This window comes from Myxine glutinosa, chromosome 4 (genome assembly GCF_964187855.1).
Source record: "Myxine glutinosa chromosome 4, kmMyxGlut1.1, whole genome shotgun sequence".
Taxonomy (NCBI): domain Eukaryota; kingdom Metazoa; phylum Chordata; class Myxini; order Myxiniformes; family Myxinidae; genus Myxine; species Myxine glutinosa.
Window position 1 is genome coordinate 121,911,212 of NC_136264.1, and position 22,711 is coordinate 121,933,922.

Below are 22,711 nucleotides of genomic sequence, written 5' to 3' on the forward strand. Positions count from 1 at the left end.
AGAGGAGGAGGAGGAAGTATGAGGAAGTGTTGAGGAAGTAATGCGTGAGGTGTGCGAGGCCTCACAGGTATATGACTCCAGGCTCGGAGAGCCAGAAGAGGCATGATCACCACGTGGAGTCGGCCATTGCCACAACCAGGTACATGGTCAAACACAGCCATGGTATAAATGGGGAGCTAATCTAGTTAACGCAGGTCTGCATATAGGAACTCTTCCCAAAGGGAAGAGAGGAGGTGGGTCTGAGACCATTGGGTACAGGGTAAAGTCCGCACATGAGCTGCCTGTACCTTGCCCGGTGCCGCACCACTGGTGTGCGGGACCAAGAGGGAACCAGCGGTATGTGAAATACGATTATGAGAGTGCCTGCCAAGCTTCCGCTACCATCTTTAGTGCCTGCCAAGCTTCCAACATGGGAAGTCGAGGTTGCATTGTCTGTTGGTGCTGGCACGAGTCGGAACAAGTGCAATTATGAGAACATGAGTGAGAAGGAGGGCAAGAGTGTGGTGATCATGGCATATGTGAATAGTAGAAGCATGTAGAATGTACAGAGCGAAGGAGGACGAACGTCACTGGGGGGGGGGGGGGGGGGGCGCCGATAGATACAGACTGGTTAGGGTTAGGACCAGGGTGGCACTCCACAAAGTTGATGGGTCCGGCTCCAGTTCAACTGAATGCCGAACCAGGGGTGCCGCTTGATTCATGATCAAGATGTTAAATTGACGATTTAAATGGTGTAAACAGAGAATTGAAATGATATAATATAGAGCCATATCTGAGAAGAGCACCAGCGTGCATTGCAGTGGGTAAATTGGTTATTAGAGCCACACTAGCTGGGGGTTAAAAACGAAAATACATTTTTGAAAGTGCTGGGATAGTGGAGATGTGCTTCCCCTTTGCACCAATTGATGTCTGCAGCAGTTAAGAACAGGAGCAGGGCAAATGGATTTTGTGAGGACCCAATGAGTCCCAAACTGTCTGTTTAGGGAAGGCACACCTCGCCATCAAGCCACGCAGCCAGCAAGCCAGGAAAGGCCACACCCCATCCTTTTAGTCATCACGCATACCTTTGTTTCCTCCCGGGAGATTTAGTTTCATGGGATTTGGGGCCCGGGAGGGAGAGCCTAGTTTACAGCGACAGGAGCTACATATAGAATAAAGGGATTAGTTGGGTAGGTAGTGATAGGGTAGGACTATGGTTGAAGACATCCACCCTACCTGCTGCCACGTGCATGCTCCTGCCAACACCATCAGGCAGCTGCTGCCATCCTGCCTGTTGCTGCTGCAGGCCCTTGTTCCCACCGTCCGTTGATGTTACCCATCAAACTGCCCACCTCAGGCCCTTGTACCTGTCAGCTAGCCTATGCTACTTTCCAGCCAGGCAGAGCTGCCCGTTTCCACTGCCTTGCTTATTCTAGTGGCCATGATGGCCAATAAGGTTGCCATTTGTTTTGATGAAGGGGCCATACATGCCAAAGAAGACACTGTTAGACCACATGAGCCATTGTTTAGGCAATCTGCTGTGTGCAGCTAGGACCTCGAGGCCACCTAGGACACTTTACTGTGTCAGGGCCGAGGGTCCCATCGAACCGACCTAGGGTAAGAGGGTGCTACCAGGGAGGGAAAAATAATTGACTCCAGCATGAACTTTGTGAACTCTTTATCGAGCCAAAGAAAGGTACCCCTGGCACATTTACCTCTCAAAACCACATTTGTATATTGCTAAAATGAATTTATGGTTATACGGTGTAATTTTGTGCATAGTGAGCATGTGTAAGAATAGTAGACTGACGCATTAAACTAGGGATGAACTTTTTGATTACTGTATGTGGGTGTACAGTAGGATGGGGAGTTGTCTGTGATAAATAGCCGGACCCAATGCTGACTCCCCCTCTAAACGCAGACTCAAGACAGTCTGAAAGAGGTGTGGGTGGTGTTACGGAAATAACTTCTCTGAGCTACAAATTATATATAGATGAGAATAGTTATTTCCTTTAATTCATGTTTTTGCACAAGAGTGCAGTAAAATAACTAATAGGAAATTGTGTTGATAATTGTGTAGAAAGGAGGTCGTCATCCCCCACAAAGTTTTTTTTTAATTGCCCCATTATTTCTTCTTCACCCTCATTTCACGTTTTATCCTTGTTGATCTGTCTTTCATGTATGCTTAAAGGGATCACGGCCTTGCAACACCCACCAGGCATGAGTTTAGGTGCAATTCCAGCAAATCAAGAACATTCAGGGCCAACAAATTGCAGGACCAACTCTTTATTGTTGTCACCAATCGGCGATGATCAAACTAAGCTGGTCAATGTCACTATACATTGGAGGGGTTTAATAAAAAGACTGGCCCGAGTTCCATTCACTGGCCAGTTCCTCACATATATTCATAAGGGAGTTGCTGATGTCCACTGGTGTCCTGCTAGTGAGGCGGTCCTTGAGAAGCAGGTCGTTCTTACACCGATAGGTGGATTGAGTGCTTTGCTGTGGCATTCCCTTTGCCTCCCACAGTACAGAGTACAGTACAGAGCTTTGGGGCCCGTTTGGTGGCATCGGGGCAAGTGAGCTGAGCGCCAGCAGTTGCACCACGTGACTGACCTGGGTTGCGCATGGTATTCCTTTGTCTCATCCCACTCTTTATTGTTTACTTCTGTCGGATGCTTGAGGCCTCGAGGAAAGATAATTAAGGTTCCATCCGTACGAATCCGTGGGGGCACGTATTTTGGGTTTTTTTAATTGTTAAATTGCATTATAATAGTCTGTATTCATTTCATTTCCCCACCCTGTTTTAATACGCATTTTTTGTTGACTGGGTCTCAAGTTATTTGAACTGTAGCATTCACCGTTTTCAAATAGCAGGCTTCATAAAAATTCTTTTTGAGGATAGTTGGGCTTTGGAATGCTTGCTCATTAAATTCAGTTCCTCATCAGGTGAAGAATCTCCTTGGGTTCCATATTCCCGGCGAGTTGAGGTGCCCAATGCGCCACCCAGCATTCCAATTGAACTTTATATAAGCGAAGCGAGTTTAAACTGGTTCAGAGCATTTTGGCCGCGTGACCGCCGTCACAATATAAACTTGTGATCAAAATCTTGCTTCTCCAGTTCTTCTATTTTAGGATTAAATATACAGTTCAATTCCTAGTCTTGCTGACATTTTGGGCAAGCATGCAATATATCCCCCAATACTAAAAAGAAAATAATTATAGGCCTTTAGCATGGGACCTCAGATTAATTTATAAGACAGGAAAAAGTATATAAAATTCCCCTCAATCAATATCCATCTTTAGAGCTGAACGACAGAGGAATGAGAGTTCAAACCAAGATGGAGGCAGAAGAGAGCAAGGGGTCCTGAGAGTCAGATATCAGAGGAGAGCCATAGACTGAAACCACAAATATGTCTTTGGTGGGGAGAGGGTTAGGCACTGCACAAGTCTCCTGTCAGAAGACGCAAAATGATCTTTCAGGCTTTGGACTCCACTGCATCCAGGAATGCAAAGTCGAATGCTGGAGCCACAACCGTTAGTGAGGAGTATATACTCAATTGGTTTGAATAAAAGCTTTATACTGTCATGCCCAATAATATTGGCACCCTTGCACTTTTTTCAAATAATGCACCATTTCTTCCAGAAAATTGTTGAAATAAAAAAATATTTTGGTATCCACATGTATTTCTTTTGTTTGTAGTGCAACCAAACAAAAAAACGACTAAATCTTGGATTATTCCACACAGAAATCCTAAAATGGCCTGGACAATATTAATGGCACCTTTTCGAAGTTGTCAGAAATACAAATGCTCCACGCAGATTATTGTTCCAGACAGATATTCTGCAACGAGGTGACGATTTTTTTCCTGAAGTGATCGTTATTTCAGGAGTGCTCATGCTAAAAGGGGTGAATGGAAGGCACTGAATATGACTGCGCTGGGGTTTCACCAATGAATTACCCCTCATTAGATTTCAAGCAGGTGATTCTCCTTTACTTTGGAATTGAACTCACCTGTGAGTTCACCTGTGACACCTGTCACACCTGTAGTAAGTTGCAGGTGCCTACAATATAAAAATCACTCATTCAACCAGTTTGAATGTAGAAAAGGAGTCATTCTGCTGTTTTGTGTCATTGTGTGCACCGCAATTAACATAGAGAAAAGAAAAAAAAATCCAGAGAATTGTCTGAGGAGGTCAGACACAAGATTGTAGCCAAGCATGGACAATTCCAAGGCTACAAGTCCATCTCCAGAGACCTTGATGTCCCTGTGTCCACCATACGGAATGTTATCAGGAAGTTTGAGGCTCATGGCCACTGTAGCCAACCTCCCTGGACATGGCCACAAGAGAAAACGTGATGGAAGGATTGTTTGAATGGTGGAGAAAGCACCTCGATCAACTGTCAAACAGTGGTGATTCAAGCTGACCTTCCAACACAAGGTACGACATTTTCAACTCCGACCTTCCATCGCCAACTCAATGAAATGGGGTTCTATGGTAGGAGATCCAGGAGGACCCCACTGCTGAAAGAGACATAAGAAAGCCCAACTGGTTTGCCAAAGCACACCTGAACAAACCAAAATCCTTCTGGGAGAATGTCCTTATGGACAAATGAGACCAAATTAGAGCTTTTTGGTGAAGCACATCATCTCTATGTTGACAGAAAACAAAATGAAGCCTTCAAAGAAAAGAACACCTACCATACAGTCAAACGGAGGAAATTCGGTGACGCCTTGGGGTTGCTGTGCTGTCTCTGACACTGGGTGCCTTGAATGTGTGCATGGCATCATGAATTCAGGAGATTACCAAGGCATTTTGGAACGCAATATTCAACCCAGTGTTCGTCGAAGGTCATGGGTCTTGCAGCAGGACAATGACCCCAAAAATACTTCACAAAGCACCTAGGAATGGTTCAAGACAAAATGCAGGACTGTTCTGAAATGGCCAGCAAGGAGTCCAGATCTAAATCCCATTGAACACCTGTGGGGAGATCTGAAAACAGCAGTTGGGAAAAGGCACCTTTCAAATCTGGGAGAACTGGAGCAGTTTGCACAAGAAGAGTGGGCCAAACTGCCAGTGGAGAGGTGTAGGAAAGCTCATTCATGGCTATAGGAAATGCTTGACTGCAGTTATTTTGTCCAAAGGCTGAGAGCCTTTGTGCTACCAAATATTAGGTCTTGGGTGTCAAAAATTGTCAATGCCATTTCTTTTTAATTTCTGATTTTAAAAGGATATATTAAGTTCTGAATCAAAAACAAAGGTTCTGTAATATTAACAGCAAAACAAAGAATTGTGGAGACCAAATACTTTTGTCAAGTTCAACTTATTTTTAGGGAAAATTGTAGGGTTATTTGAAAAAAGTGCAAGGGTGCCAATATTTTTGGCCACAACAGTAGGTTTTGAAAATCCGAGGAATGACAAGGAAAGACTGCACAGCAGAAAACACGAATGATCTTTGAATCCAGTTTGGAGATGGAATATATTTAAAGATAATATCTGATGTTGAAGCCCAGGACCTCAAGGGACTCCACTTTAGCAAAAGGTTGGATCGAGAAAAAAAATCATATTTGAAGGATTTACAAGGTTATCTTTCTGGTGAAACAAAATTAAGGTGTGTGATTCATCAGAATTACACGTTTCAGGTGGCGGACCAGTTCCTGATCTTCTCTACGTCAGATATGAGTAATGCAGCTGTGGTCTGCTCGTCACTGTGGGGCATAATATGTGGCACCATAGAGAATAAGCCTGTAAAATATCCAATGTAAAGATAGTTTTCAATATACTACAAACAAGATTGGACCAAAGATCCTGTATTGGGGGACACCAGCCTCCAAAAGGAAGAGCCAAGGCTAAACTTCAACTTAATCTTCAGTCTGGATATCAAATCTCAAAATAAATGATAAAACAGCCAAAAAGTGCAATAGTATCAACATTAAGACAGACCTCTACGACCTCAACAGCCTAACATGATATTGCTGATTGCACAAAAAGTGTACCAGTTGGTCGTTTACTTTTCTTAAATGACAATTTTCAGTGGCATAATGGCGAGAGTGTCCACTTCAAGTTTGAGAGGTCGGTGGTTCAAACCCCAGCCGAGTCATACCAAGGAGGTCAAAATGGTATATGCAGCTTTCCTTGCTTGACGCTCTGCTCAGCATTTCATAAGGATAGAGCATGGACAAATAGTTGACAATCATAGCACAGGCCTGATGTGCCTAATGGTTTCCTTCTGCGTTTCGGTTTCTTGCAAGGGAACTCATATTATAAAGACGGTCTCATAATCTCTGAACTTGCCAATGAAGTGACTGCACTATGTATTTCTATGCCTTCTGAAGGAAAACTTCCCATTACGCAGACATTAGAAATGCTGGGGATCAAACTTCAGAGAACACGAACCTCTGACTTAACAGGAAAATGAGGAGCATGGTATATTGACATGGGTGTTAAGTACAAGACAACCATAAAAATAAGTTGCAAAATGGCTTTGATTCAGAAACGTTCTTCCATTGCTGTGCAAGCTTATGTGCACCACGGCCAAGAAAAACAGTGCGTACCGAGTCAATCATGACCCCACATTTCAAGACAAGTATGCGAAGACGTCAGTTAAAACAAACCAAAAGGGGATATCCAGGTCAGCCACAAATTTCAGTTTGTAATGTGCTTGCTGCATGATCGTTAGCCCTGTGTTGGTTTTCCATACCCATTGGAAGCCTGCTGTGCAATGGCAGAAGGTGTTGCATCATGCCACTAAAGAAAAGATGATGTCAGCTACCTACATTTTTTGTAATTGTAAAGATAACATTTAATCTCTAAATCAATACCCTGGCTGACATCTTCACTTCATAACGCCAACAAAGTTAACATTACAGAAGAACCGGGTTTCGTCACTACATACTTTGTTAATCTGACCATTGCAGTCTTCAAGCTCCATGTATTTTTAAGTGCAAAGCTTCAATCAAGGCCAAATCAAAATGTGCAAGAAACTAAAGCTAATATAAGCTCAGGTTCTTATCTCTGTAATAGACAAATATTTCCTTTTGTTCATTGTCCCCAAAATAATTATTCCATCTCTACAACTTTATACAACACTGTACTGCAATTGCTTTGTTTCAAAGACAGAAAACTTAAGCACAAAGAAGAGCTTCCCAGACCTTGATTGTTGCCATCCAGTGGAAAGAATCAATTTAAGAACCACTGGCTACAATTCCCACCTTTCCTGTTGACTTGACTCCTTTCCAAACACAAAAGTAAACGACAATCCAGATGACAGCAAGACATAGCAGGAGATGCCAGTTCAGCTTGCCCATGTTGTCGAGGCCAGAAGTAATACGCAGAACTTTGATTCTGTACAAAGGGCAAGCATGGGGGGGAAATTTAATCCTTTGTTTCTCCATGCAACTCAAGACATGGGAACATACCATATTACCATAATACAAAGCAGAGGATTACATGTTGCATTTGTGGCCAGACAATATCAGCTATAAAAGTCTCAATCAAAAAAGCAAAAATACTCTTAGCAAGCTGCCAAAGCAATAAAACCAAAATAGAGACAACGAGATGAGCTAACAAAAGACAACAGTCCCCATGGTTGTGAAAGCAAGTTTCAAATATAGAACACATCTATTTTTTTTAGACAGTAATGGAAATTATCTTGAGGACAGAAAACACCTCATGACAACGTCACTATTGCATGGTAAAAATGGCACAAGCAATGATAAATTGCAAGATTCAATTTTAAAGAATGAATCGGTAAGCATGGCAGTGAAGTGCACCAGGATCCAGAAAACGGCACATTCTGGTGGAAAATTGGTTCACAATTTAAAGAGCAAATAATGCCACTAGAAAGAACTAGGTAGCGTAGCAAACAAAAACAGGCAAGATGCATACACAAAAAAAGAAAAAGGATTGAAGAAATAATAAAGATAAAAACTTGACTCACTCCCAGAACTCCACAATTGGCGAAACCTGTGCTGTACCATTGCCACATGCACTGCTATTGTTCAGCATCCCTGCAGCGAGTGAGACCGATGCTGCTGCTGCTTGCTCAGCAATGGTTTCATTGGCTGATGAAGGCAATGAGCATTGCCCAGGCCCCAGCCTTTCACTGCAAGCCTTAGTGTTCCATATATTGCTGCACGTGGACCAAGGAAGGATTGAAGCAAAGCAGTGGACCAAGTAGTACAGGCCCCAAGCAAGAACCATGATGTAGTAGGTATTGCAGAAAAATATGATGACCATAGATGACACACCAAGACCTGATGGAAAAAACCAAGTTGTATGATGGAAAATGGTGAATGCATAGAAGTGGTTTCAGAACAGATATTTAACGAATGCGTATTACATTAGGATAGCAAAGCACCCCACCCCAAACCTACCAATGACTTTTTCCCAAAGTGCATCGTGTGTGTTTGTATATATACTAATATATATATATATATATATATATATATATACACAAAAAGATAGTCACTTCTGTCTGTCTTGTATGCACTCTGAAACAACTGTCAGAGCAAGTTGAAACTTGCTGGTTGTAATCGGGTTGTGCCGGGGAAGAATTTAGGTAGTTAAAAACATTCATAGCCCCGTTTGTTTTGGCTAAAGTGGCGACGCAAATTATCTATGAAAATTGTTATGCATAGCACACCATTCCTGCTAGGAGTAGGTATTAAAAGTCTTGTTATAAAATACTGTTTGACCTCGACATTAGCAGATTCGCTATTTCCAGACCCAAAATATTCACGGTTGATAAAATGTGACCTGCTTCAACATTCGCAGGCCTGTGTTTCATGTATTCACTGTTTTTTGCGGGCGCATGCATTTGTTTTTTTAGCCGTGCTATATGCGAGCTGCATGGACTGTCCCAACATTCGCGCTATAAAAAACACCAGCTCCATATCTACCAGCTGCCGTGCCCGACGTCATCCTCTGAATTATACAATTAAAACGCTTCACCGCATCTACCACCAGCTGCTGAAGACGCCTTCACCTGCGAGTTACACAATAAAATGCTCCACCGTATCTACCACCGGCTGCGTAAGTCATTATTCACCCACCAACATCCCCCAAAAACAATGGGCAGACTACTCACCCCCTGCCACAGCTACCCACAATTCCTGCACAACTACTACCTATGTGCAGTGTATCCTGGGTCTCGATCATTCTTCTCGTCCCACTGCCTTGACCTGTGCTTTGACTCTCGCTCCACTCATTGATCAAACATGGCTCTCAAATGCAAGATGAGTGCCAAAAATGCATTGACTGCCAAGAGGCAGAAGGTGATGAGCCTGAGCAACAAATTGGAGCTGCTGGACCAGCTTTGGAGATGAGAGTACGGCCTCTGTGGGCAGACTGCATGGAGTAAAGTAACCAACCGTTTGCTACATACGGAAGAACCAAAAGGCGATCCGAGAAAGTGTTGCGGCAAGCGCTGTACCGAACACTAAAGTGGTCACCCAGGTCTGGGACGTCCATATAGAAAGGATGGAGAAGGCTCTCAACAGATGGCTGAAGGACAACTCACAAAAGAACATGCCTTTAAGTGAATCGTTCATTCAGGAAAAGGAAATATGTATGTATGCGTATCTGGCTGGCGTGAGTGGCGCTAGCACTAGTGATGCAGGTCTGGGCATGAGTGATGCGGGTGCGAATACGAGTGATGCTCTGAGCGATGCAGATTGTGAAAAAAAAACTATCCGTCATTATTTACTTTTAACGATACATGTATATATGCATCAGGAATATCTGGGGGGGGGGGGGAAGCGGGAGGGGGAAGGGGGAGGAAGGAGGTTGATGACTTGGGGTTTGTGAAAGGTGGGGGGAGATTGTTGAGGGCTTGATCAAATTTTACATTGCATAGCTGTTCCAAGGCACCCGACTAGTAATGTGTATATATTATATATATATATATATATATATATATTGTCATGTGGCCACCTTTGATTAAAATCAGATGGTCACGGAAGCCGATTGTGAAGGCCTTAGCCCTTGAGGCGAAAACTCAATGGCGGACTCCGGAAACAAAAAGCTGCCCCAAAGTGCGCGGGATGGAGGGGGCGGCGCAAGAGCCCTGCAGTCTTACCTATTAAATCAACCACACGGAAACTGCGTTCAGATATATATATACAGAAAATAATAAGGGTTTATTTCAAATAAAGGTCGGGACAGAGAAACGCGATTATAACGAAAGGTCCTATATTTGGGATCCCACACACCTGACTCAACAACAGGACACAGGAATGAATGAACAAAATAAATCGTCGTGTAATGGCGATGTGGTGTGCAGTCTTATCTGTCCGCCGGTCGCAGTGTAACATGGTTCCAAACTCCCGTGCGGAGAAACCCTCCGTCCGCCTCGCACGCTTCGCTAGACCCCGAGCCAACGCCATCGCCGTTTGCACACGAGGTCCCGCCCGTTCACAGCACCGAGCCTCGCTCCTGCACAACGCAGATGGTGAACCAACGACCACCAGGACCTTTCAAGACCAAGAAGAAGCGCAAGAGCTTCAAGCACATAGAGATATTGTGCAGCGCTAAGAGGCCAAAGAGGGACGTGCCAGAGACAGAGCTAGAGCTGCTGAAAATGTCCTGCAGCACCCTTTTAGAACCTGTGCGGTGACGTCAGCCTTGGCGCGCCACTAACCAGTGCCTTCCACCGAACCTTCCAGCGCCTTCCCTCCAATCACACGTTCCCTGTGGCGTGGTCACGCGATGTTGCTCGGCCTAGCTGGTGGTGTTGCTGACGGTGGCCACCGGCGGTGCCCCGATCTGGCTTCTTCCAGTCGTTGTAAGGGAAGGGGATTTAATTACTGCGTGCACTAAAGGGCCTATCTAAGTGTTTATATGGGTATGCATTGCCATAAGGGACAACGGTTTGATTACCAGGTGTGACACACAAGGGCTGTTATCTTTAATCCCTACAACTACCTAGCACACGAACATCCTGGTATGTTCACAGGTATACTCCTTAACCGACAAACCGCCTACACAGAAATTACAGGGCAGATTCTTTATCGCGACAGACGAAGCATGTTACCTATTCAGATCTACCTGACTCAAGATATTGCTCTACCCCACCGACATAACACAGCCCATTTCTATAGATGGTGTTACAAAAAGTTGCCATGGTCTGCTTCATGTGAAATCCCCAGTTCACAGTTGAATCATTACACATTTCCAACACGATAATCACCACTCATCCATATTTCAATTTCCAAACTCACGACCACATGAAAACACAAAACCACAACACAAAAACAGACGCCACCCACAAGACTCTGTGGCACCCATTCCATCCCCCTCACCGGCCATGTCATCACTCTCACCCGCACCCAACTCCAAAATACATGTCCCCAATTTACATGAGCAAGTCCTGAAGCCTGGGACAGTACACCTCAAAACACTCACCTCAAGTGCAGGTAGTTGCAGGTTGGTCGGGTCCAAGAGTGCCATCCACCCTTCACAATCACAAAATTTATCCCATTAGGCCTGCCAAATTCTTCCAGATTTCACTTTTCTCCCCACTATACTGGCAGGTATGTGGGTCCGCATCCAACGGTGAACTGTTCTAAACAACTACCTGTGACCATGACAGCTCCGCACCTCTACCGTGCAAGGGTCATCGGGACAAGGTGAGCAGTTAAAACGCCAACATAGCCCATGAGTGTCCATAAGGGTGCGACCCACCATCCATCCTTCGGCCCCCCCTGCGAGGAACACGGCTGCACCAGCCCCAGCTGTCCAATGTGGTGAGCACCTGCTGCCAACACACACTACCGCACGCACAACCTCGGCCCTGAGTGAGACGGCCGCAGTGCGTGGCATTCCCCTCACGTCACCTACGCCGCCCTCGTCCCCCAGTCCACAGAACCGCAGCCCCCAGTGCTCACCCACACTTGACCACACCAAGGTCCAGTCGACAGCCATGCTCCACCAGGAGATCCACCCAGAAGACATGGTCCACACACCACGGACACACACTGCACCACGTTGACCCTCAGACTACACAACTACATCCCAATAACCCCGCGTCCCAAATATTGGTGCAATCACCCCGCAAGCAGTTGAAGCTGTGTCCTGCTACCCTATCAATTTTTATCACAGCCTCCAACACTTTGGTCTACACACCTGGATCAATAATGGTGTCACTATACAGTGTCCACCATTTCTCTTCACAAAATTTACATATAACCCCGAGATTACCCATGCCAAACATTTTTCACATTTTGCTAAACTCACCAAAGAAAGATGCTTTGCCATACACATGCCAGCCGAGCATGGCCCATATGCTTGGCACGTTACAAATTCCCATTCACACTCCCATGGCTCTCTTCCCAAACCGAGAGTCCACAAATCATAACGGAACATCTGTGGAAGGTCACTCTCACACCATCACGTTCCACAGATGCCCCAATGGTTGTCTGGCAGGCTATCTCCATCCCTGTCCATGCGGTTCGACCCGCGTCCATAGACCAGCACGGCATGGCAGGTCACCACATGCCGGCTTTCCCAGAGTCTCAGGGAGAGGGTGCCAGGCCGCATGCCCGGGTGGTCACCACATCAGGCCCAAGTTGGTCGTCCGCAGTGCCACCACCAAAGTGTCTTTCACTGAGGAGAGGCTTCTGTCTGGCCACTCTGCCATAAAGCCCAGATCGGTGGAGTGTTGCAGTGATGGTTGTCCTTCTGGAAGTTTCTCCCATCTCCACAGGATCTCTGGAGCTCAGCCAGAGTGACCATCGGGTTCTTGGTCACCTCTCTTACCAAGGCCCTTCTTCCCCGATTGCTCAGTTTGGCCGGGCGGCCAGCTCTAGGAGGAGTCCTGGTTGTTCCAAACTTCTTCCATTTAAGAATTATGGAGGCCACTGTGCTCTTGGGAACCTTCAATGTAGCAGAAATTTTTTTGTAGGCTTCCCCATATCTGTGCCTCGACAATCCTGTCCCTGAGCTCTTCAGGCAGTTCCTTCGACCTCATGGCTTGGTTTTTGCTCTAATATGCATTGTCAGCTGTGAGACCTTAGACAGGTGTGTGCCTTTCCAAATCATGTCCAATCAATTGAATTTACCACAGGTGGACTCCAATCAGGGTGTAGAAACATCTCAAAGATGATCGAGAAGTGGGAGGCACCTGAGCTGAATTTCAAGTGTCATAGCAAAGGATCTGAATACTTATGTAAATGTGATATTTCAGTTTTTTCTTTTTAATAAATTTGCAAAACTTTCTAAAATCCTGTTTTCTCTTTGTCATTATGGGGTATTCAGTGTAGATTGATGTGGGAAAAAAATGAATTTAAACGATTTCAGCATACGGCTGCAACATAACAAAATGTGAAAAAAGTGAAGGGGTCTGAATACTTTCTGAATGCACTGTATAGGTATATGTATATACAGTCGGACCCCACTATTAACGGGGGATACATTCCCAGAAGGTGCAGCAAACTACAAAACTGTGAATGGCAGAGCATTCTTTAAATGGAAAAAGGGGGGATTGGTTCGCAAATCGTGAAAATCCATGAATGGCGAGGCAAAAAGCACAAATTTCAATGAAAATCCCACGAATGTATGCCGTGCCATTATTTCAATGGGGAAAGGGGAGATAGGTTATAGGTTCCCGGTGGTTCGTGATTCATCAAGGAAGATTTTTTTTTAAGTTCAAGTTGTTTTTGTCTGCAAATGCACATTAGTTTCATAAAAATGCTTACCAAAAAAGAAAAAAAAAAACAGGTAGTTTCCAATTTATTGAAGGAGTGTGCGTACAGTTTGTTAAAAGTGGTTAACCGTGAAACTAGTATTTAAAAAATTAAAAAGTAAAATTACATTTTTACTTTTTCTTTCACAAACATACACAACTTTTCAGATGATGATGAATGAGCTCCTCCAACTCCAAAGATGACCCAAATGATAGTGTTGCAAAGCCATGCACTGAGGGAGAGACAGGACAGGCAGGAGAGGTAGGAAGGTGCTGATGGTCTTGAGAAGGGTGGAAGAAATGTGTAATGGAGAGTTGCTTGGCAGATTGCAGCAGGTTATGATGGAGCTCTTTGTATGGAAGCAGCACATCATCCAAGCTCCTCTTGAACTTGAGGTACCGCGCCATGACTGGGTCAGTGTCTTGCACCCTGTCGGCAATCGCCCGCATGTCCTGCAGCACCTCACCTCGCCCAGGAACTGGACTGTGAGGTTGGACCTCTGCACCTCTTCATCACTGCCCGCCTCCTCCTCCATGGAAACCTCTGTAATGGCCTCCAACGTGCGAGGAAACCTAGTCGCCATGCGAAGAAATGAGGTCCTCAAACTCCTCAGGCTGCACATCATCAAAGCCTTCCCCTCCGAACTGCCCTGCCAACCCGGCAATTACATGCCTCTCCTCCATGTTATCGGGAATGCCAGTTAAGCTTTTCACTGCCTGTGGCCACAGGTTGTGCCAGCGTGCATTGATGGTGGAGGCTCTCACCTCAGTGACTCCTTGATGGCACCGATGCAGTGGACAACACTGCCCGACGGTGAGCACTGGGTCAGAATCCATCGCATCCAAAATGTGGCAGGTGTAATATGTTTTAAACGTTGAAATCACACCGAGGTTGAGTAGCTGGATGAGGGAGGTGGCGTTAGACCTCGATGTATGGGTGAGCCACATCCAGATCCCCAGGGTGGCCAGCAGTGTTGTCCACAAGCAAGAAAACCTTGAACGCAAGGTTTTTGTCTGCCAAGTAACTCTCCACCTGAGGTACAAAACAGTTATGGAATCAGTCCATGAAGATTGCTGTCATCACCCAGGCTTTCCTGGTGGACCTCCAAACCACAGGCAGAGTTTGCTTGTTCTTGACCTTGAGAGCATGTGGGTACAGGGAATGGTACAGCATCATGTGTGTCATCATGAAATCCCCTTTTGTGCTTGAGCAGAGGAGAAAACATACCCGGTCCTTGGCAGCCCTGAATCCCGATGCTGTCTCTTCACGCTTCAAGATGAAAGTTCTCGTGGGCATCTTTTCTAGAAGAGGCTGGTTTCATCAGCATTGAAGACCTGTTCTGGGAGGTATCTCTTCTCTTCAATCAGCCTCGCGAGTTGAGCAGGGAACATTTTTGCCGCATCGTGGTTCTCGAAGGCACGCTCCACTGAGAGCTTCACATTTTTGAGACAGTACCGCTCCTTGAAACGATGGAACAATCTACCTGCTCGCTGTGAATGAACTGGCGCTGCTTGTACCAGCATCGCTTGGTGCATCACACATGCTGGCACCACCCGAGCCAGACAGACGATCGTAAATACGTCACCTTTGTGTGAATGAAGTCCACTCAAAGGCATACTCTTCTGCGGGTCGTCCTCAATCCATATGCTGAGAGCCTTCTCCATCCTTTCCATGTGGATATCCACCACCTTCGTACACGATACAGCACTCGCTGCAATGGTGCATTCATTGGGCCTGGAATGCCTGGCCACAGAGGCCACACTCTCTCCTATAGATAGCCGGTCGAGCAGCTCCAATGTGTTGCTCAGGGTCATCACTTTCTTCTGCCTCTTGGTAGTCGACGCATCTCCGGCACTGGTCAAGTGCTTGGGAGCCATGATTTAACGATGAGCAGAGTGAAAGGCAAAAACGCAGGTCAAAGCAACAGGATGAGAAGAATGATTGAGACCCAGGAAACAGTGGGTATTTGTATGCATGCGGGCATTGCGGGTAGCTGCAGGAGGTGAGAGTAGTCTGCCCATTGTTTGTGGGGGATGATATCGGATAATTCCGTATTGAGCAGTTACTAATTACAGTAATAGATGCTACGAGGCGTTTTCATTGTATAACTTACGGGGTATGACGTGTTACGCAGCTGGTGGAACATCCCACGAAGCTCGCTTATGGTGCGGCTAAAATACGTATTTTTATACGGCCGCGAAAGCCATGAAAACATGAAGCACCAAGCCACGAATGTATAAGTAGGTCATGCTCGCAGCTTGAATATGTTTTTTGCGTATGTCCAGCTGCTTTGTGCTTGTCTGGTGAAAGATGGGTTTTATAATGAAACGCAAAAACCAAATATTGCATTGGAATCATCAGAAGGAACCAGAAGTTAAGAGCAAAGATGTAGTCATCAGAGGAATCTGGATAACTAAACAAAACTATATCAAACTATATATTGTTACGTGCTCCTCCCCAAACCCCGGTCACGGTGTACCTCCGAGCCCCGAGAGGAGTCACGGCAGAAATGTGTTATTCTGTGTGTCAAAGATCAATGGTGAAACCACACCAATTGTTACCAACAAACAAGTATTGTATTAAGATCACACAAGAATAACAGTACAATAACAATATTAATCAATTATACAACCAATATATCATTCCTCTGATGGTACCATCAGTTTCGTACAATATAACTCACTGTGCTCCAAGTGAGCGACACTAACAATAACATTCCCAATGTCTCGATCCCGGCATCAAGCCAAAGTCGATCCACACTTCAGTGATCATCAGAACGATGTCGTATCAAGACCAGAATCCCGTTCGGTTGACAGTCACACTGCCAAAGACAGGCAAAGGTACCCTCAAGAGGCGACTGGGAAAACACACCTTCGGGTATGGACGTTCAACGGCTCCCAATCGACGAACTGCAAATTCCCACTCAAAATCCACGTTACACACACACCAGGTTACGTCTAGATGCGGTGAAATGATTGAAGCGAGGGGAATAACCTGGAGCGATGCGAAATCAGGCGCGAGGTAAAATGGCCAACAGTCCGTTCTCGAGACGTAACGGCACTCCAATGATTCTCTTCGGAATCAACCGCAAAACCTGTCACGCAGGTTTATCTGTCACAGCGATAACAACTCTGTCGCAGGAATCCCTTTCCCAGGAAACCACAAAGTTCGCTAGTGACCTCCGTTCGCCAGCGTTTGCTCCAGACCTCCAAACAGCTCGGCTCCTTCTCCGACCTCACTCGCTCCGCCTCTTTTTCCTTATCTTCTTCCTCTTCTTCTTCATCCGGTTCCCGATCCGGTTTCCGGTTTCTTTTTAAAACACTAACTTTTTTTTACCTTTTGAAAACAGCCATCTCCAATTCACTTAAACGATAACAATAATAGTACATGCAACCAAAAATGTTTACAGTGGATGAGAACCACAACAGCGGAAGTGACGAATCCGTAACAATATATATAAAACTATATAGATAAAATAACAATACAAGTACAGATACATTCAAAGTATACCACCCCCATGCCAAATTAAAAAAAAAAATCAACATCCTCCAGCGCGGCATTGCCGGGGCGGCTTCGGCACCTGGCGATACCGCCATGCAGCACATAGAGACGGTATAGGAGGGAGAGGTGTACAATAATTGATTAATTGCATAATTAAAATCAATAAATAATAATCGTAAAATAAATTCTTCATCAATTAGCTAATAGTATACCTCAACCACCAGTGCTTCATCTGAAGCTGAAACTCTGAAAATTAATCAAGTCATTGAAGAAATATGAATGAATAATTAGTTGATTAATTACTAATAAATAAATCAAAAATATCCTTTTTAGCTACATCACATGGTCAATGTAGTGTCCGAATGGCAGCTTCCTAGCTCAAAAGGTGCCTGAGATATTGTCCAGATGAGAAAGAAAATAAATAAGTAATTAATAACAAAAATAAATCAATAAGAAGTACAGATACATTCAAAGTACACCACCCCCATGCCAAATAAGTAAATATCCTCCAGCGCGGGCTTGCCGGGGCACCTCTGGCATGCTCAACCTAAATATATATAATGTTGCGGATATGGGATTTGCATCCATCCATATCCGCTTGTAAATATTCCCCTATTTCCTCAATACTTCCCAACTATCCCCAATCCCCCATTCCCTAGTCCCATTTTCTGTAAACAACACTCTGTAGACCCGACCTCCCCCTAATTCCCCCCATTAAATGTCGCATCCAGGTCCACCGCATCTCACGTAGACAACTATAGGACATCTTGCTAGTTATTCTTAGTCTATGTCAGTTAAGGATTCGTTTCCATTAATTCTGACCCTTCGTTGCACCAGAATGTGATTGTATGGCACCGTTAGGAAGTTTAGGACCTCCCAATACCTCCCCGCAGCTCTTCCTCACGGTTCAGAAACAACAACAACAACAACAACAGCAACAGCGGCGGCGTGCACAGGGAGTGCGCGTCCTCACTCCGGCTTGGTTGGTAGGGGGTGTTGGGAGGGCACGAGGCCTTCCCCACGAGCCGCCATCAAACATGTGCTCGACGGGGTTACCAAATAGGGGCTCCCTGTCAGCTCCTCGTCAAGGGCGGAGCCCGGTAAACCCCGCACCCAATGGAAGCGGTGGACCGGTCCCATCTGGGGCGGAGCCAACCAGCCGAGGGCGTGTCACTCCCCGCTGAGCATGCGCAGGAAGAGGGAGGTGACGTCAGATGCGCGCTGAGCTTGAAGCAAGAGAGACGTCCCTTCCGAGCGCTGTGAGGCCTCCCTGCATCTCTTGGACCATGCTTGATCCTGTCCCCGAGCCAAGGTGCACCTTGTGCTATCGAACTACCTGTCCTTCCCTGCCATCAATCCCTGTGTAAGTCAGCCTTGTTCCGTTTGTCTGTGGTCTGTCTGGGATAAGATAAGATTGTATCTAAGTGCCTATCTCTTCTGTGTCTTTACCTCACTACCTTGTAATCTACCCCTTTTCTCCCCCACTGTAATTATATCCTCCTCCGGAGGTCTTGAGAACTGTACCCCTGGCGTCGTTTCATTTATCCCAGTCGTTGTGTCCTTTCCAATCATTGATTTAGCGTAGCGCGATTTGGCCAACGTTCGTGTGGAATCGGGTGAGTTGGGGAAGAATCGGGGGAACTGTTAGGTCGCGGCAATACCACCGCTCGGTAAATAACATCTAATCCGCGATCCGTAACAATATATATATATATATATATATATATATATATATATATATATATATATATATATATATATATATATATATATAGTTATGAATTTGGTAGAGCAACATCTAGAGCTAGGTAGATCTGAATAGGTAGGTATTCGGCTGTCGTGACAGGGACTCTACATGTAATAAGTTCTTGATGTTTAGGCGTTTGTCGGGGGAAGATGTATGATTGTGGACCTACCTGGAGGTTCGAGTGTTAAATAGTGAGGGATTAAAGGTAACGCCCCTGTGAGTCTCACCTAGTAGTCAAACCTTTGTCCATTATGGCACTGCAAACCACATAAACATTAGTTAGGTCCTTAGCGCAACATTAAATAATTCCTTTCCCTGACAATGACTTCGGAATAAATGGACAGGAAACCAGGCCAAAAACACCGCCACAATTGGCCGCCACCGTTTACACCTCCAAGGCCTACAAACCTCGCCTGGCACGTGTTATAACACAAGGACCGCGGGGTCGGGGACGGGAGATGTCAAGAGTGGAGCGATGCCGGAGAGGGCGTGACCTGGGCGAGCCGGCGAGTTGGGAGGCTATTATTGGCTGAGGAGTGCGCCAATGTGACGTCATCGGCCACCAATATTAGCGACGGTCGGACGCAATTTCGTGGCACACCGAGCACACAGAGCACACGGCAGTTCGCAACAGTTCGTGAGCAGTTCGCAGCAGTTTTCGTTCGTTGCAGTTCGCAGCAGTTTGCAGCAGTTCGCAGCAGTTTTCGTTCGTCGCAGTCGGCAGTTGGCACTGAAGAGTTGGCACAGAGCAGTCGGCAGTTGGCACTGAAGAGTTGGCACAGAGCAGTTCGTACGGCAGTTCGTTGGGAGTTGGCACAGAGCAGTTCGTACGGCAGTTCGTTGGCAGTTGGCACAGAGCAGTGAACAGTTGGCACTTGGCTGCCAGCACTCCCGCAGAGAGTCGAGTCGAGTGGAGTTCAAAGGAGTCCTTCCTGGCCCTGGTCGAGTGGAGTTCGTTTGCTTTGTGCAGCCCTGCGTTGGACCGTTGGAGCAATGGAGCTCGTGGTGTGGGTGTGCCGTTGAACCGACGAGGCCTGGTGGCGGTTGAGCGCGGCCGTGTTACAAGAAGACGAAAGGAGCCAGATAAGCCCGAGCTCCGCGTTTACACTTTACCTGACGAGACGTGTTATTTTCGTATTCATAATCTCCCTCGTATCGTGTTTGGTATCTGTTGTGTGTGGGATCCCAATTTAGGCTTATTAGAGTTATTAGTATTACCGGCGCGGGCTTTTTCACTGTCTTTACTTTTCATTAATAAATCCTTGTATTATTTTCTGTATATATCTGAACGCAGTTTTCCTGGGTGTTTCATTTTAATAGATAAGGCTGCGGAGCTTTGCTGTGTCTGCCATTCCGCGCGTTTAACTTTGTGTTGAGTTTGAATCCGCCATTGAGTTTTCGCCTCGGGAGTTAAAGTCTCGCAAATCGGCCATCCGTAACTGTGGTGTTAATCACGGTTGCGTAACAATATATATATATATATACAGACTTGGCATTTAATATGGAATTTTTTTTTCTTGACTTGGGTTTACTTTCTGAACTCGGTATATCAATCTGGTGAGTTTCTTTTACCCTTCGGTGATGTCTTTGTTGAAAGAACCAGGTCACCGATTGTCTTTCGCAGCAAGTCAATAACAGGATCATATCACAGGTGGCGTGACAAAATGTAAGGACAGGTACATTTGACGATTGGCTTCACAATCGGGTATATAAGGGTTGATGCGTTCTGTATTAGTGGAAAACAACTGCTGCACGTCTACAAAAGTTATTGCTGCTTCCTCTGGAAATGGTCCGTCAACTTAACAATGCTGTTTGTCATGGCGTGGTGGCTTTACGAAATTCTGGCATGAAACGGCGTGCTATTGCTCGGCAGTATGGCATCAGTCAAGGTCAGGTGTCAAAGATCCTGAAACGAAATGCTCAGAGGGGTGTCCCTACTCTAATACCGAGGTCAGGACGTCCACGCAGAACCACAAGGAGGGATGATCGCCAGCTGCACAGGTTAGTCTGCAATGGCCGTACCAAGTCAGCTAATCGGCTTAGGGCTGAGTGGCAGCAACTGACAAATGTGCCTGTATCCAGAAGGTTAGTCAACCAACGACTGGTTCAAGCAGGCTATCGTGCCAGGCGTCCCCTGAGAAAGCCACGTCTGACCAGACAACACAGCCAGCGCCGATTGCAGTGGGCCAGAGAGCACCGTCAATGGCAGCCAGGACACTGGAATCACGTGACCGTCAGTGACGAGTCTAGATTTCTGGTCTATCGTCAAGATGGCCGCGTCCAAGTGCGCAGACAAGTGCATGAAGCCCACAACGAAGATTGCATAGTGCCAAGAGTCCAAGCTGGAGGTGGCGGGGTGACCGTTTGGGCTGCTTTTCATGCAGGGGGCAAAACTGACCTGGTTGTTCTGAATGGAAACCTGAACCAGTTCAAGTACGGGGTCATTCTGGAAGAAACTGCTTCCATTTGCTTGTGCAGCCTTTCGAGGAAACTTTGTCTTCCAAGATGACAATGCACGGCCTCATCGCGCTCGCACGATCCAACACTTTCTTGCTGACCGTGATGTAGAGCATATAGATTGGCCTGCCATGTCCCCGGATATGAATCCGATAGAGAACTTGTGGGCAGAATTAACGCGTCAAATCGACAACTTGGACCAGCAATCCTGCCTCTGTGCATGAATTGCAGCAAGCTATTGTCACTACATGGCAAGCGATTCCTGTCCAAACCTTGGCAAATCTCATGAACAGCATGCCTCGACGTGTACGTGCTCTGCTGAATGCTCGTGGGGGTTACACGAAGTACTGAACTGTAATTTTACTGTCCGTAATCCGTCATAATTTAACTTTTGTTTTTGTTGAAATTTTTTTGGGCTAATGTGCAAAATAAAGAGACTTCTGGAAAACGTACAGAAGTTTAACAGTACTGTCTGTGAATTGAGTTTGATATCAGTTTCCATCACTTTCAAGGATCAATTTATTTACTTCAAAATGTCAAATGTGGTTTTTGTTTCTTTTAAAGGTCACATTAACAAAATCTAGAATAATTTCAACATAATTCGAATGAACTTTTGGTTCTAAGTCATCTTGAAAAGTAAGTTCACCCCCACAAAAAAATATTCCATATTAAATGCCAAGTCTGTGTGTATATATATATACACACAGACTTGGCATTTAATATGGAATAATTTTTTTCCCTTGACTTGGGTTTACTTTCTTAACTCAGTATATCAATCTGGTGAGTTTCTTTTACACTTTGGTGATTTATTTGTTAAAAGAACCATGTCACTGATTGTCTGTCGCAGCAAGAAGTCAACAACAGGATTATATCACAGGTGGCGTGGCAAAATGTACGGACAGGTGCATTTGACGATTGGCTTCACAGTCGGGTATACAAGGGTTGTTGCGTTCTGTATTAGTGGAAAACAACTGCTGCACATCTCCAAAAGTTATTGCCGCTTCCTCTGGAGATGGTCCGTCAACTCGACAATGCTGTTTGTCATGGAGTGGTGGCTTTACGAAATTACGGCATGAAAGAGCGTGCTATTGCTCGGCAGTATGGCATCACTCAAGGTCAGGTGTCAAAGATCCTGAAACGAAATGCTCAGAGGGGTGTCCCTACTCCAATACCGAGGCCAGGACGTCCCCGCAGAACCACAAGGAGGCATGATCGCCAGCTGCACCGGTTAGTCCGCAATGGCCATACCAAGTCAGCTAATCGGCTTAGGGCTGAGTGGCAGCAACTGACAAATGTGCCTGTATCCAGAAGGCTAGTCAACCAACGACTGGTTCAAGCAGGC

At 45.7% G+C, this 22,711-nt stretch overlaps 1 protein-coding gene across 1 annotated transcript in view; it reads right to left on the reverse strand.

Moving 5' to 3' along the window:
* LOC137425156 (sodium- and chloride-dependent creatine transporter 1-like) overlaps positions 1–22,711 on the reverse strand; it is a 160,947-nt gene that overhangs the window by 88,846 nt on the left and 49,390 nt on the right. The window contains exons 3-4 of the mRNA XM_068113296.2: positions 7,922–8,237; positions 7,194–7,326 (exon numbers count right to left, since the gene is read on the reverse strand). Coding sequence (XP_067969397.1) covers positions 7,194–7,326; positions 7,922–8,237 — 449 coding nt within the window. The remainder of the gene's footprint in view (positions 1–7,193; positions 7,327–7,921; positions 8,238–22,711) is intronic.